The sequence below is a fragment of the Excalfactoria chinensis genome, chromosome 2 (genome assembly GCF_039878825.1).
Source record: "Excalfactoria chinensis isolate bCotChi1 chromosome 2, bCotChi1.hap2, whole genome shotgun sequence".
Lineage (NCBI taxonomy): Eukaryota > Metazoa > Chordata > Aves > Galliformes > Phasianidae > Excalfactoria > Excalfactoria chinensis.
In genome coordinates this window covers 123402184-123419008 of record NC_092826.1, presented here as the reverse complement: position 1 = coordinate 123419008, position 16825 = coordinate 123402184, and the positions used below count along the sequence as shown (strand labels likewise).

At 37.3% G+C, this 16825-nt stretch overlaps 1 protein-coding gene and 1 long non-coding RNA gene across 9 annotated transcripts in view; one reads left to right on the top strand and one right to left on the bottom strand.

Moving 5' to 3' along the window:
• Positions 1 to 7202, bottom strand: part of SLC39A12 (solute carrier family 39 member 12) — a 35163-nt gene extending 27961 nt beyond the window's left edge. For 2 of the 8 annotated variants that reach the window (XM_072330003.1, XM_072330006.1), the window contains exons 1-3: positions 6897 to 7035; positions 5401 to 5510; positions 1313 to 1594 (exon numbers count right to left, since the gene is read on the bottom strand). In XM_072330003.1, coding sequence (XP_072186104.1) covers positions 1313 to 1594; positions 5401 to 5463 — 345 coding nt within the window. In that variant the 5' untranslated portion in view covers positions 5464 to 5510; positions 6897 to 7035. Of the gene's footprint in view, positions 1 to 1312; positions 1595 to 5400; positions 5754 to 6896 lie in introns of all 8 variants that reach the window. The other 6 variants (XM_072330000.1, XM_072330001.1, XM_072330002.1 and 3 more) reach the window with 5 other exon arrangements.
• A 4686-nt stretch (positions 7203 to 11888) lies between these two features.
• LOC140248888 (uncharacterized) lies at positions 11889 to 16358 on the top strand. The gene is made up of 3 exons (XR_011902903.1): positions 11889 to 11923; positions 12649 to 12844; positions 15602 to 16358. It is a non-coding gene; the product is annotated as an uncharacterized lncRNA (long non-coding RNA).
• Positions 16359 to 16825: the final 467 nt, after the last annotated feature.

Below are 16825 nucleotides of genomic sequence, written 5' to 3'. Positions count from 1 at the left end.
ACCTGCTTTTCCCTCATGTCAGTGGTAAAGTCTCAGTTACTGAAGAGATTTGACAATTGAATATGCAGCCAATGCAAACAAACAGACTGCACAGCAAAGCACTTTATGGCCTGCTATTCTGACATGCCAAATATCCACTGGTGCCTCTTTATATTTGCCCAGATACCATTGGTTGGTTTTTGGGTTTTTTTTGGTTTTTTTTTTGGAAATCAGCACATTCACCAAGACCGAGAAGCAAATATACTGGTCAATGAATAATTTATGATGGGGAAACAATCACACAAAGAACCAAGAAAGAGGAACTAGAGGCCCTCAATGCTCTCTGCTCAGCCAGGACTCTTTGCCATCTTCTCTTTGCACAGAAAATTCCTATTACAGTATGATGCACATTAAAACGCAATGAAACGAAGAAGAAAGTAGGAAATTCAAAGCTTGCAATAGACCAAATTTAACTTAATATTATGAACAGACCTAAAGGGCTTCTCACAGCAGGTCAACCTGTACTTTAGGAGGAACCTACTAAAATTTTTCTGCTTTTTTACAAGGAGAAGAGTAGGGTTTTTTAAGATTGTTAAGTCTAGCATATAATTCTATCATTTTATCAAAATTGAGATCAGGAATAGTAAATAGTTGTAAAAAAATCTTGTTGCACGACTTTAAGAGTTGAATATGCTCAATGCACACTTTAAGTCTGAAATTTAAGCTTATCCATGTCAGTCTTTCTGCAAGGTGTATCCATGCTTAAAGGTAATTAGATATGTGTCAAAAATAAACGAGCCCCTCAGATCTTAGGACGTAATCTTAATTCCACCCCACTTCGTATGGAGATAGAATCTCATAGGTTCACATGACAGCAGACAGATTTACAGTTTTCATTCTATAGCCAGACCAGTTTTAGAACTGCTCTGCTTTAAACCATTTAGATACAATCACTGGTAACCTATCTATATTAATTAGTAAATAAAGTAGATGAGAAAATATTTTCTGTCCTTGAAGCCAAGTGCAAGATCTTGTACTTATGCAGCTACACTCTTTTCCACATACATTAAGCAGAGCAACTGTATCTATACTAGCTATTTCCCCAACTAGTTCTCAGCAGGGTCTATGGAAGTGTTAGGCAGCACATGCCGAAAAGCAACTCAAGGAGAAAGCTAGCATTGGACAGAAGGTACACTAAAAGACCAGTTCATGCTCTGTTATTGGCCAGTTGTCTGCAATATAGGTTGAACTAGCTTAAAGGCACTGTGTCAGTTGCTTAAAGACATGATATCAGCAGCAACTATAAAGGTATTTTTACTTATTCTTTCTTTACCTGGGTTTCAGGAGTTTTAAAATGTTGCTTTACTGCAGCCAAAATGTCTTCTGTTTCATTCCGTGAAAAATAATAGCAGTCTTCATCGTGTCTCAAATTGAGCATACTCTTTAGGTAAAATTTATAATCCTTATTACTCAAGTTGAGTTTTGAAGAACACACATCTCTGTGATGAAGAATGTAGTAGAGGAGAACAAGAGAAATTCTTTCAAATACTTCTTCACTGAGATGATCTTCTAAATCTCCACCGGCTATTAGCAACATAGCATCTGGTTCAAGGCACTGCGAAGAAATTGAAATAAATGGAAATTCAAATCAAGAAACACACTGCTGGTCATTTGTAATTCAATATGATAGGATAATAGGAAAATTCCACTGTTAAATACAAGGCATCGAATCTAAGACTACACAGAACTACACAGATGTGGGCTGATGGAAATAGAGGAGGGCACATATAACTCATTTCAGTTCTACAGCTGCAAGATCACACCTGGCATCTTTTTTATTTTTCCAGAGCTTCTGTTCTGAAGAAATGTCATGACTCCAAAGGGATTTAAGATTTACTATAAAACAGGAAGAATTTTTACCAAAACTTCACTGCAGAGAAATTAAAGTCTTCCAACAGATTCTACTCTGGTTTCAACAGATTTTATTCCTGGTTACAGATATATTAGATAGGACCTAGTGCTTAATGATTCCATATGGGTTTCTGTTATATGACAAAGACCATAACTGACCACAGTTAATCCATGGTATGTGAACAAAAGTTACATCATTTTTAATATACTATTAAGACTCTTAATTGACCCAACAACCATGTGGCTATCTTTATTTTTTCCACAGTCCATCCTGTTAAACAGAACAGCTCCATTCAGTGCAGAAAGACAGTTCAAGTTCTCAACATTATCTGGTCCTCCAAATGGATTTCAAGAGGGACCTATGCATGATTTTTATTTGAGCAGACAAAGGTTTATATATGTAAAACTATAATTATTGTTGATGAAAAGACATTTTCCAGAAAATTTTGCTACCTCAAAATTAACCCTTAAAATTAAACCATAAAATCCGTAGAGCTCTGTGATGCAGAGCTATGGGAAATGAGATAGTGAATTCCAGAATAAAGAGTCCTTCTTGAAGAGACCCTGTGACTACTGTTGTTCATTGTGCAGTTATATTTCTTTTCTGGTTGTCTCTCTCCAAGCACTAAGTAGCCATGTCAACTAATCTCAACCATTAAGATAGGGCAGCCAGACTGTACATTTGTGAGAAGAAACTACAACTTGAGATCATAATTACACTCATATTCATGAGTCCTAAACATAACCCATGCTTTCAGAATGAACTGCTTATGGCTGCAAGAATGATCTGTTGGTTGGTGTAGCTCACCTTGTATATTAGTTCATTTTTCTACACAGAGTACAATAAAACACACATTCCAGCAAAAATTGACACAAATACTCAATATAATAAAAGAGAACTATGGATGGTAGTGCCCAATTAAATATTTATACCCATAAGTAAGCTCCATTTTAATATGATAAAAAGTATGATCTACTCTGCCCTGCCAGAACTGCCTATCAAGTTCTGCAAGTCTAACTTTTTCCAGCGTCTGATTCCAAACATTAATATTCAGGCTAGGATAAAATAGGTGCTCTGTTCTCCATCCTGAAGGCCTCAAATTAGCCAGCTAGTAGTTCTGAATACCCAACAGCAATACAACAACAACAAAAGTTCTGTACATACTGGAGCAATTTCAAAGGCTTCTGTAACATTTCAAAACCCAGTGGGGATAAATTGTAATCAGCAAGTCTTTTGTTTGTTCTTGCAAGGAAGATGAATAAAAAGTAAATTGCTTTGGTGTTTGTTTGGAAGGAATAAGGTACATGGTAAAAAAGATGGAGTTCTTCTACTGTATGTGGTCAGCCCATTAAAAGTAACTTTTAAGGAGATATCAAGAGAACGTAAGTGGGCTCATCACTTATAATTTTTGCTGTAAGGAATATTTTACAGGCATAACAATCTGCATGGTTTTGATTTAGAAAAAATATTTGTTATTAAAAAAACAGCCCAGACTTGAAACTGGGAACAACACATTATTTTCTTTGTTTAAGAGATCAGAAGTTAAAAACAAAACAAAGCATCTCTTACTGTTGCAAGAAATATAAACCCTTTGTGTGTATAAGAGATAAAGGAGTGACAGATGCTGTTCAAGAGCTACCAGCCACTGACCAAAGAGTCTGGAAGCCAGTATGTAACAGCAAACCAAAAGGAATCTAAGAACAGTGTTAAACTTCATTGCTTGTAAATATCCATTGGAGTCAACATTAAAAAGAAAAAACAAAAACAAAAACAAAAACAAACAAACAAACAAAAAAAACCAACACCAAAACACAAAAAACTGAAGCCAGAGTCATCTGGTATGACTGGAATCCTGGGCTTATAAGGGAAAGTTCAGCCTGAAATCAATTAGTTATTCCCAACAAGCATGAGAAAGAAAATGCCAAGCTAAGGTGGGGCGTTCTCTCAGATTTTGGAGATCTTGAAAAGCAGCAAAAACTGTGAGCAGCTCTGTCTTGGGTTACTAAATCTTGTAAGACCTCAACACAGCACCATGAAGCTCTCACTGTCTGCATTTTCTGTAGTGTGCTACGTTCCTGGGCAATGCGGGATGCATGTAGTATTACTAATACAGCCAGCACTGAAATGTACTGCAAATGGTGAATGCCCTTACATTTTTCCTCACAGAAAATCTCCATGGTGAAGCCTAAAGAGATAAAGTAAGCCCCATCAGGGTTTCATTTAGATTTCTTCCATTCAGGAACACAGTGATTATGCTCTCCAAATAGAGATCACAAACAGAAGATAAACGATGGCAATTCAGAGAAGCTAAAGAAGGAATGAGAACAAAGCCTAGACCCATTCTGAGATGATTAGGAGGCATCTGAACCTGTTTCTATTTAACACTTTCTCTCTTTGATGTGGGTCCTTGCTTACAAACACTAAGATAACCTCCTGTACAATCTCCTTTTATTAAAAAATAAAAGCAAACAAATAAACAAACAACAAAACAAAAATGAACAACTACATTATTTATGTAGGAAATTTCATATTAGGGCTCACAAGAAAAATGGGAACATTTGAAGAAAAAGACAATTAACATCCTCTGCACAGGAGGAAAATTTCTCCACCTCACTGGCTTGGTTGATTGCTAGGAATGGTATATTCTCAAAACAGTCACCATTATGAATATACTCATAATTCTAACCTAAAGAGATAGTTGGCTGTATGTATTCACAGAGCAAAGCCAAAGCTGGAGGAACATTAACCAAGGCCAAGACTGACCAAGCTCTCTGTAGATCCCTTCAGCTGAGACGCTTATTTGCCACTGTCTCCCTCCTCCCACAATCTATGATCTTATTACTCTTGTTCCTTTCCTTGTCAAACCAGGAATCAGCTCTGAAAAATAATCTCAACTCAACAGCTGAGAGTTCTGTGGAGCTGTACCCTGGACTGTTTCCAGCTTCAGTCTGGTCTTGCAGATTCATTGTTCTGCCTTTGATTTTCCTTGACTCAAACTGCTTACCAAAAACCTTTCTGAATCTTCAATACTTCAGTGAAACTGCAGACGAATCCGTGCTAATCCTCTCAGCTTTATTGTTATGAACCAAAACCTACAACAAAAGTGACTGAACTTCTCCCAGATTTTACCAATGTCTTCTGCAGTGAAAATCTTCTGTGAGCCAAATTCAAGCTCACGCTTCTATAGTTAGATCAGAGAGAAACAGGAAAATCCTTGCTGGAAAATAAACACTTGAAAACTTTCAAGGAAAACTATTACTGTTATGTGACTGAAGCATGGGAATTTTAAGTCAGACTTGTTACATCTGGAACACCTCTTCTTTACAAGATCAAACAACTAGCATTAGTAATTTGCAAAGAAATGCTTCAAGCAGGGACGATCAAGTTTTGGCTGCAATGAGTCTTATGCATGTTTAGGTTATGTATTTAGGATGACTTCACTATAACAAACAACTTTAGAACTCACTGAAGATTCTGTAAAAATATCACTCATTAATTGAAGCACTGACCAGATTACAATCTTCTTGCATGCCATAAATCCGCTGTGGGCACTCAGCTCTCTCCAGCACCATTTTGACCAGTTCTCGTGAGTGGTTTGTGTGGAGCTCAGGGTTGTCAGCTGAAAGAAGGCGTAAAACTTCCATCAGATAGCCTCGGCTGGGAGCAGAACTGCCATCCTGCCTGTGCTCTTCCCCAAGCTGTCCTTCAGCAAGGAGCACGCTGAGCAGGAAAGCGGAACATACCACCCCAAGAGCTGGGTGCTTGCTCAGAAAGCACATCTCCTCTTCCTGCAGTGCCTGAGCTGCACTGAGTGTTGGAGTGTTGTTTGCACTTCACAGCTTAAACTTGAAACCTGAGGAATCTGAATAGTAAAGGGGAAAAAAAACCCAACCCCTTAATTAGTGTGAATGCAATATGTTTGAAAGGATTTATTAATTGGTCGTCTAAGCGGATTTGCAGTGACAAGCTGTTTTTGAACAACAGGGAGCCTGTAAGGTCTTTACAGCCCAGAACAGCAGGAAACTAAGACAACCACGGCCTTAAAATTTCTGTAGAATTACCAGTAAGAGATTGATTGAAACTACTTTTTTCTCCTCGTAAAAATAAAGAGTATGGTTTTCATTTCAGTGTCATGGCATTGCATTCACTAATAATCCTCTACAGTAAGAACAGGAAAATACTGAAGCTTTCACTTTCATTCCATTACGAAACAGGTTTTTAGTAGCAAAAAATAAAAATAAAAATCTGTAAATAAAGATTACCATTCTAATTCTGATACAAAGTACAGTAATTATGTTAGAAAGCAGTGATATAGAGCAAGTTTCATTTCCAAAGCAGTTTATCAACATTACCAAGTTCCAGCTATACAACATGAAACAGAATGAACAGGATAGCCTGAAAAATTGATGGCATTTTATGATCAGGGGAAAGAGTTACAAGACTGAGGTCATAATTTCATTCATAGAACTCAGGGAACAAACAAGACAAACATCAGAAAGAACAAGCTTGACTTCTTAAACTCTAGATTCAAAACACATTTTGTATTGTAAATCTGTCTTGATGCTATCATTCCCTACGTCAGACTGTACCATCACTTTAACAACAATCCATCTCAGTACAGAAGAAACACAAAAAAACTTTCACTTCTGTTTTCCCCAAAGACTTTTTCATTTTATTGATAGGCATACGCTGGCAGCAACAGACCTTTTCAGATGACAATTCACTTGCATTAAACAGCCACACACAAGATCAGCATTTTTTAAAGTGCAATATGATCTGTGTGTGTGTGTGATTTTAAAATAAACCCAACTAATAGAGTATTTAAAAAGAAAAAAAAAAAAAACACAAAACAAACAACAAAAAAAACCCACTGCGGAATCCAAGCTGGCATTCACTCACTAAAGTTACTAAGTTTTAGATGCCAGGAAATCTTCTGGTATATAGATGAATGTTACTGTTAGCATTCTTGCTGGGATACACTGACATCTAAACATTATTTTCTTACCTTCTGAAGGGAGAAAGAATGCTTGTGTATCTAGCTTTGTGGCCTCTTGAATCCACAGAAGTATTTCGCTGCTGAAAGTCCAATGTTTTTAAAATTCTTGATGGTGCTCTGGAAGCTGGAGAGGATTAGTTTATTGCTGCCTTGAAAAGTTTTCAGTTGCTATGGAGAGAGCTGCTCTTAAGGTAACAATGGAGGTGGACAGGAATTAGTACATGTTCTTCTTGGCAAGTTCTAAGCATCACATTATTGAATGTATTTCACATATCTTGGTGGTTATCATTTTATGTAAATGGTGCCTGCTCCACTCTAACAAAACACAAGATGGGAAAAATCTACTGAAGAATGTATTTCATTACAATGGGTAATACAAGTTAGCACCCTAACTGTTCTCTGCTACGTTACATTAATGGATCAATTTTATAATATATTTGAACTTCTTTTTAAATCAAAACTTAATTTCCTTTTGAAAACACCAGAACAGGAGAAAAACAAACAAACAAACAAACAAAAACCAAAGTTGTTTTTCTTTGGGAAACGCTGTCCTCAGAGAACAGTCTCTTTCATCCCTTCTTATTCTGTACCACACTCACACCAATTACAAAAGCAGGGACAGCTCAAACCGCAGTGAAAAATATTCCTCCTCCCACACTGATTTTCCTGAGGGGTTGACATTTATGTCACCACGTTGCTACTGTATTACTGCACTAGAATATAGTGAGAACTGATGACTGACAGATTTCCACAGTGACAAATGCACCAGTCATATCATTCTCCCACCTTCCAAATCTTCAGCACAGTAATGAATAATTAACATCTCGCTTTGCTCTTCAAACCCTGAGAAGCAGTAAGGCTGCTTACCTTACTTGTAACAGAAACACTGTGTTTTTCTTTAGAGCTATAGAGACACAGCCCTGGGTTCTAAAATGCCAGCAGCGCTTCCTCCAAGGCTGTCAGCTCAAAGGGAACAGTCTTGTATTTGTAAGGCTGAGAGCTGGCAACTGAAAGAAGGAAAAGAGAACAACTGATCAAGTGAAGTGCAAAACATAAAGAAATGATGCTCTAAAAAACACAAAGTGTGGGCATATGGGACAGGGCAAACTCTTGTGTGATCAAAGCTGAACATTTTAAAAAAATTAGCCCTACTATTATTTACTTAATAATGGAAAAGGTGCCCGACATTTGTATTGAAAGGTGTTCTATTTTACTTTCACAATCTACCCTTTTTTCTGTTATATGAAGGACTGAAAAGCAAAAACATATAACAGGCATCTCTGGCCTTTACGTAATTTGCTCTGTAAAGCACTAAGTCCACATTTGTTCCACTAATAAAAACAGTTCCTCAGATGATGTGGGAATAGCTTCCAACACTTAATTCCATAGATTGCTCAATCACCAAACATACAATATGTTTATCTGTATATAATTTGGCATTTTGAGTATAATTAGTAATTGAAATGAAGAATTTATTCCACCCGGTTAATGTGTATAAACAGAGGATGAATCGTTTCAGTTTGATGAAAGAAGCTGGTGTTTCAAAATACACATTTTATGTTTTACTACTATCAAAAGCTTCTGAGGGAAGATTTGCATAATAATACTGGCAATGTCTCACATTAGTGTTCATATTACAGAGTGATGGTAACAAAAGGAAATGTTTAGTGTATTAAAAAGCCACAGATGACAATTAGTACAGGGCACCATGATTTCAGAAAAATTCATCCTTTTTTCAGGTTAAGTACTGCAAACCTCCTTTTCTGGCTTGCAAATGAATTTCTCATTGGTGGCAAGATTACCAATGAGGACTCAAGCTTCCTCCCATTTTAACCCTTAACATCACAGCATTGCCTCTGCTTTCAGCCATGAGCTGTCAGCTAGGGATTTTTCTGTCTGCACAACAGGAGGACTACTTTTTACATGAGTTCTGAAACCAACTGCTAACTCCTCTTTTTCAAACTCTTCCGTAGTAGCACTATTCCTCTACTACCTACCCATGCTAATATTGCATCAACCAACAAAATGGGACAGCGATCACAACGGAGACATGTAGTTAGATGCCTAATAAAATTTGCTTACAGTGAAATGACTCAAAACCTCGACTAACATCACTAATGTAATTCTCTCATTTCTTATAACAGTCTCTCCCACTTTTGCTTAAATTTAGTTGCATATCCTCTGTTTTGTTATTTTTTCCTCTTTATTAAAAATCACCAGTGATGCTCTGCTTGCTGTAGAATGACAATGTGTATGGAGAAAGAGACCAAAGAGATATTGCAGAACCAGGTATCTCAAATCAAAGCAACTTGCCCTTCTAACATGACAACAGATGAAAACCAGAGGCACAGCAAACTCAAATAAGCAAACAACACTTTTTAAACATGATTCTATACTTATTTTAGGGCTGTCTCATGCTCAAGCAAGAATCTGACATCAAGAATTTATGGAGATGAATCACCATTTTTAATCAGTTTGAATTTACATCATGGAGGGATATTTGCAAGTCAGTAACAGATTCCTGACCAACACAGCTAAACATTCCAGTAAAATGTTATCAGAAAATATAACAATTTGATAAACATGGGAACTTCTCAAAATTCATATTTTATTTCATGTTTCTGTTCATGATCTCAACCAAAGCACATCTTCATGCACAAGCACTCTCTTTATGACTAAGGATGCTCATTTTGTCATGTCCCCTAACTTCTATGACTAGGAGTGAAAGCAATTTCCAAACAGTGTAATCAGACACAGAAATGATAATTACATGCAGAAAGCCCTCTTTGGTTACAGGATTTTCAGCTGTTCGGTTTTAATTTTAAGTGAGCCAGTGAGACTCACTGCAGCTTGTCTTGTTTCTCCCACCTACGCACCTGCTGCAAGAACAAAAGCAAGTTGCCCATTCACAAATGCCATGAATAACTGCACTCTGCAATTTACTGTTTTTCAAAGGATCAGTGAATAAATTATGTGTGAATAGGAAAACTCTCTAGAGGACTCACTGAGAGATGACAAGGATGTGAACATGAACAGTATCAACCTGGCAAGCTGCTTAATTGTATTTGTACAGCAGAATAGGGAGAGGATGTGGGCATCATTTTAGCAAGACCCCCGCTGAACTTCACAGCTTAACTGAGAAATGCAGCTATATAACCCTTACTCCTTAAATACCATAAATCTTGTTTTGATGGACTAAGCAAATGTAGTTTTTGCCCTTTTATTAATCACAGCAATTTTGGCAAACAGAGTTCTGAACTACTGCAGATTTCCCCCATGTTATTAATGTGATGCATGCACATTACTATAATTACACCCATAGGCAGCATACTGACATATGAAAGGACTATATTTTCCAAGAAATTCAAGTCTTATTTCTATATATAAAGCACCCTTGCCAGTGAATTAATGCCAGAGTACTTTAATATAAAAAATACATCAGTGCTTTAAAATTACTACAGTCTATTTGGCCTCATTGGCCTCACATGCCAATTCCAACACTATCATATATTTAGAGTGTCAATTAATTAAAGAGACTGAATTCTATTGAAATGATATGAGATATTCATTAGTAGGGTTTCACATATGTAAGAGGCCATGCTTTTTACATTACTGTCTCAAAGTCTGCTGAAATGGACAAGTTCAGGGAAGCCTGGCCAAGGTTCCAGAACTCCCTTTGTCTGAAACGCACAGAAGGACAAGTCTAGGCAAGTCAGAGCCACGGTTCCAGACCCCCTTTGTTTAAGGGTGACGTGACAGATGACAGAGAGATGACAGATGGACAAGTCCGGGAGCTACGAAAGGGAGATAAGATACAGATGAATGGCCCTAAAGTGGTCTTTTTGTGTGGGCCTATCTCAAGGAAGAGGCCCATCTCCGAGGTATTCACAGGACTCTGACCCAAGCCTTCCAGAAATGTCCCGAAGGCTGGGAAGAAGAAGGATAAATAGAGCATGGACAAACCATGGATTTTTAGAGGTTTTCTGACATCAGATGCCTCTCTTCATGAACAAGGAGGTTGTCTGACATCAGATGCCTCACTACGTGAACGCCTGCATGCTGAAGAAGATGCATGCATGAAGAACTCTTAGGTATCTGGCTTCAGATTCCTCCAACGTCTTCCTACGGCGGACACCGGATTCACCTGGGCTTGCTGCTCGAGACTCTGCTCCGTGAGACCTCGCTTCCCGAGACTCTGCTCCGTGAGACCTCGCTGCCTCCCGAGACCTTGCTGCCCTTTCTACCTCCCGCTCTGCGATCTGCTGCTTGCGGCCTGACCCTCTGCTGCGGCTCTCCCCTACGCTTGTTCTTCCTGGACCGCAACGGGACACTGCTGCGTTCAGGAGGTGACTTTCCCCGCTTTCCGTAATTCTTGCCTTTTCCACCTTTCCTATCGCCCACTTTCCCTTCCCCATCACCCTAATTTTGATATCCGCCGCTCTCCCTTCCCCATCCCCTCAGCCGTCTATTATTCCCAATAAACTGGTCGGGTCAACATTTGAATGTTTCTCTTCTTAATCTCACGCCGAGCATAATTTATCAAAAGAACCTTGCCTCACTCCTTAATTGGAGCGAGACAACATATTAATATGCATCTCTGGAACAAGCCATATATTAGTTCAGGACTGATAGACTTACATGTTAACAGAAAGTTTCCTAAGGGAGACTAGGAAATCTATTTAGAACAGAAGAAAGGAATTCATGGATTATTTCCACTCTAGACCAGCAAAGCCTCTTAAGTTTTGAGAAGTGTACCTTCAGAAGTATTTTTTCACATACCACACAAATAATTCTTGACATTTGTCGTCTTCAGACATTCCTGGCATAAAAACTTATATGGGTGTACGGGAAATTGGTAATCACAGCCTGAACCTCTGATTAATCAGCTGAGGCAAGTGTCAGGTCAGTGTGGGAACACAGGTGAGAGTAATTTAGCTGTGCTCCCAGAGGAGTGGAGCTTGACTCCACCTCCCTTAGACCTCATTTAAGGGCTGACCACCACTAAGGCAGTGTCTCTCTTGGAGATTGCCATATTGGTGAGTTTTTCCTTATAAATAATCTGAATATCTGTTATCATTTTATATGAAATGTGTGATCTTCTCAGGTCTCATTTATTGCCTGCATCTTAATACAAGCTTCAACCTCATACAACTTTTCCTTTGCTATTTTTCTGGTCAGCAAAAAAAATGGATACAAGGGTAACTGTGATGATTATTCAACAGTATTGTTAATTCTAATCAAGAACATAGGTAGAACAGGAGATATGTGCATGTGGAGGTGTTTAAGGCCAGGTTGGATGGAGCTCAGGGTAATCTGATCTATTACTTTGTCTAGCAGCTGGTAGCTATGCCTATGATAGGGGAGTTGGAACTTACTGATCCTTGAGGTTCCTTTTAACACAGGCCATTCTATGATGCAGTGTCAGCTTCTGCTATTTTACCTCCTTTTATGCTATAAAGATGAAGAAAGTGAGTTATTAAGTTTTCCACCTGTTCAGTTATGTCCTGGAATGCTACCATAATCTATCACGTGCATTCTTCATTTCTGGTTTTTTTATGTTTCCAAAAATAAAAACATGATTTGGTTTTACTAGGAACATATCATCTAACCCAAAGCACTCACAGTTTTACTAAACATATGATTACATATGAATAACTATATAGCACTGCAGCACAGAACACCAGTTAGTAACAAAATGAAGAAACAAAAAGCTCCTAAATTCAAGACTAACACTTTAACATTTCTGTTATTTACTGTGTAGGAAACAGACTTATGTATTGTGTAATCTCCCATATTGTCTTCTGACAATGTGTAATGCTGTAACACAATGGAAAACACAGCACTGACAGCAGAGTTGAAACGTCCTAAGCTTCAGCAAGTGAGAATTTGCTCAGATGCAACAGCCAAGGAACAAAGGATCCCTGTTTCCCTGAGGCCTTACACTTGGAAGGCTACAGGTAAGTAGGACCTCTGGTGAGATATCCTTAGATAACAGTAGTTTAAATAGTTGAATCATGGAAGATCTCAGTAGTAACCTCTAAATCAATCTATTTTCAAAGCAACTCATAACCTTCTAGAGTATTTAATCACCCACAATTTTTCTAATCTCCTTCAATTTAGTAAGTAGTTTTCTGTTTGGTACCATACTAAATAGTTATATACAATTATGCTGAAGTACTGACAGATCTCATCTACTGCATCTCCTTTATTCAGAAGATCAATGAATTAACAAGTTAAGGAAGAAAAAAAAAAAAAGTGGTTTCCTAGTGGTTTATTAATTAGTTCATTTTAAGAGCTAAATGGAAACGAAAAGATATTTTTAGCTTTTTTTTTTTTTTTCTAATGAAAGAAGAAACTAAAACAACTCTGCAGAATTAGCAGAATTAGTCCCTTCTTGTTGTGTCAAGTAAGTTATATTACTGAAAATGTCAAAATACATAAAACCACTAGAAATATATAGTATAAGATGACTTAAATTTAACGTGCAGTGTTACTAGATTGAAAAATCTGAGGCTGTGCTTCTACTGCCAGATCTTTTACTGTACTCAGATTCTAGGTGAGTAAATATTTGTACTTGTTCTAGTAAATTCATCTGGAAGTTACTAAAAATACATATACACTCATCCAAGTCTGAAATTGAAGTTCAGCCCAATACAAAACAAAAGCAGAGTAAAGATAGGCCAATACATTTAATTCTCCTCAGAGTGCTGCTTATTAGAAAATAACAAACTGAGTTTAATGTCATCCAGCTTTTGAAGGTAACAGCACTGGCATAACCAGAGACAAGTCCCATTCTTAGACATTTTTTCTGTTTTTTACTAGTTTTATCTGAGTTATTACTGTAGTTTCATACATGCTTATTATTATTTATCAATGCAAAAACCAACTGCAATGAATAAAGAACGTGTTTTGAAAGGATCAGATTGTTTGGAAAGGACTTTTGAAGATCATGTGGTTCCATCACCACTACCACAGGCAGTGATAACTTCCACTAGACTAAGTGGATCAAAGCCCCATCCAGCCTGGCCTTGAACAACCCCAAGGCATCCCAGCTTCTCTGTACAACCTGTTCTAGTGCCTCACCACCCTCACTGCAAAGAAACAGGAGAATTTAGACTTCACCTTTTTTCAACCATAACAAAAACATGAGCTCATAGCTTGAAGGCTTTCTGCCAGAGAATGCACACAGATATATTACACCCCTATCTATCTACCTATCTATTTAATTAATGCTATTCCTAGACCACAAACAACAACATAAAACTCACTTTACTTATTAATGAATATGCATTTAGGATTCTAGGAATGATAACAACAAATAAGAATAAACAAATAAATATTAAAATTAAAGCTACATTAAGGAAGGAATACAGGATGGTAGTTTTCAAGGAGACTAAAGCCAATCTCTGTCAAGTACTATAAGACAACAAGACAACCTGTTTTAAAGAATCTGGTGGCAGGCAAGCTATCACACCTGTGGCCCTGTGTTTGGAAAACTTTCTAATACTCAGCTGAAAATAATCACTTATTTGCAACATTATCACTTAAAATGATTTCAGTTGTTATTTTAAGCTCTAATTACTGATTTAAAGATTTAACGCCCAATCTCCTACTAATCAGTACCTGTAGTCTCCCACATACTGTTCCAAGAACCGCTTGTCTGCATTTTCTATTTAGCTCTAATTATAACCTAATGTGGAGAAAACAGTAACAGAATGTATTAAACTTGTCTTTTCATCAAGGGAGCAATGGGAAATTTAGAGTGAATAACCCCCTCAATTTTTTAGAATTATTTGTGACCACAAACTGCTTACCTTGCAGACGCCGCACACTGTGTAACTTTATGCTCCCTTTGTGAAAAATATACTTAATATTTAATAGACTTTTTTCTTTCAGATTTGTGCTTTTCCTTTTTGTCTTTTTTTTTTTTTATGTAAACACTGAGTTTATTAATTTGTTTTCATTGCTAACAATCTTTCTGTTTTTTGGTTTTTTTTTTTATTTAATATATATGTCACTTGATGGCATTATATGTATATTGCTATGTATAGAAGTATAACTGGATAAAGAGAATACAGTATAAATTACCTTATGTTGTTTGGACAGGTGATAAAGGAAAACAAAGGATTGTTTTGTCAAAACAAAAAGTTTTGTTACAATTTTTATTGTACCCTCTCTTAGCTATTACTTTTTTAACACAAATATAATGACTGCAGAATTTGTCCTATCCCTATTTAACACAATTTTCATACTTACCAATAATCACTCTCATTTTATTTTTAAAAACTCCCACTCCCAGTTTTGCTCAGCGTTACTTCCAGCTTCACAGAAAGAGCCTTTTTAAAGTATCGCATACATGAACTCACACACAAATGTGTCTGGAAAACCACAAATGTGAAGTTTAATATCAATTTCCACAACTTAATTGAGTATACTTACCTAAAGTAAGTATTCATTAGTAACTAGATCTAACAACTAGATGTTGTTAGACTTTGTCTAACAACGTACAATCTGAAGCTCACTGTAAAGTTCAAAGCAGCCAAGTAGAACAAGTCAATGCCTGGCAGTTGTTAGATAGAAAAGGAAAGCATGGAGTGGATTAGTATGCAGAGCATTGATGCATTGAGGGAAATTTTTAATTAACTCTCTCTCTTAAGAAGTCTAGCTTTACCTAGAATTTTATTTTAGTTTATTTTACTTCATTTTGTTTTCAGAAACCCTGATAAAAACAGAAGATGAAGCTGAGGCAAATTTAAGAAAAATCTAAGGTTCTTTATAAATCCTTGTCAAGGAGAAAAAAGGAATGTAGGAGTTCTGGATTTAAGAACTCGTTCCCTGTATACACCTTCTGATGAACGTCTGGAGAATGGATGCATCCAACATACTGGATTTCCTCCCTGTTCTGAGTGATGAGCCTTGAGTGACACAGAACTGTCTGACTAAAAAATCCTGTCTATTAAAGAGAATAAGCATAAACTCAGAGACTGCATATATCTTAGGATAACTGGTTGTATATTAACTTCCCATATATATAGATGATGATGATGCACAGGAAGAGTGCAGCTGCTTACATCTGCTTCCCATATATATAGACGACAACGATGCAGAGGAAGAGTGCAGCTGCTTACTTCTGCTTCCCATATATATAGATGATGACGATGCACAGCAGAGTGCAGCTGCTTACATCTGCTTCCCATATATATAGACGACTATGCACAGGAGAGTGCAGCTGCTTACATCTGCTTCCCATATACATAGATGACGATGATGCACAGGAGAGTGCAGCTGCTTTCACCTGCTTCCCATATATATAGATGGCGACTATGCACAGGAAGAGTGCAGCTGCTTTCACCTGCTTCCCATATATATAGACGGCGACGATGCACAGGAGAGTGCAGCTGCTTACATCTGCTTCCCATATATATAGATGGTGACAATGCACAGGAGAGTGCAGCTGCTTACATCTGCTTCCTATATACATAGACGACGATGATGCACAGGAGAGTGCAGCTGCTTACACCTGCTTCCCATATATATATATAGATGATGATGCACAGCAGAGTGCAGCTGCTTACACCTGCTTCCCATATATATATAGACGACGATGCACAGCAGAGTGCAGCTGCTTACACCTGCTTCCCATATAGATGACGATGCACAGGAGCCTCCCTCTCTGTATATCTAAAGGAGAGTGTAGCTTACATCTGCTTCCAATATACAATGCACAGATCCCTCTCTGTATATCTATCTAGAAGAGTAAAGCTTACATCATCTATTTCTATATACTATACATCGATACCTCTCTATATATAGTTATCTATGTATAATATATAAAAGTATATTTTAGCTATACTTAAATTAGTTTATTATTTTTCATGAGGGTAAAATTGAACAGAAATATATAGATAGGTAGATAGTATAGTAGATATGGAAGTATA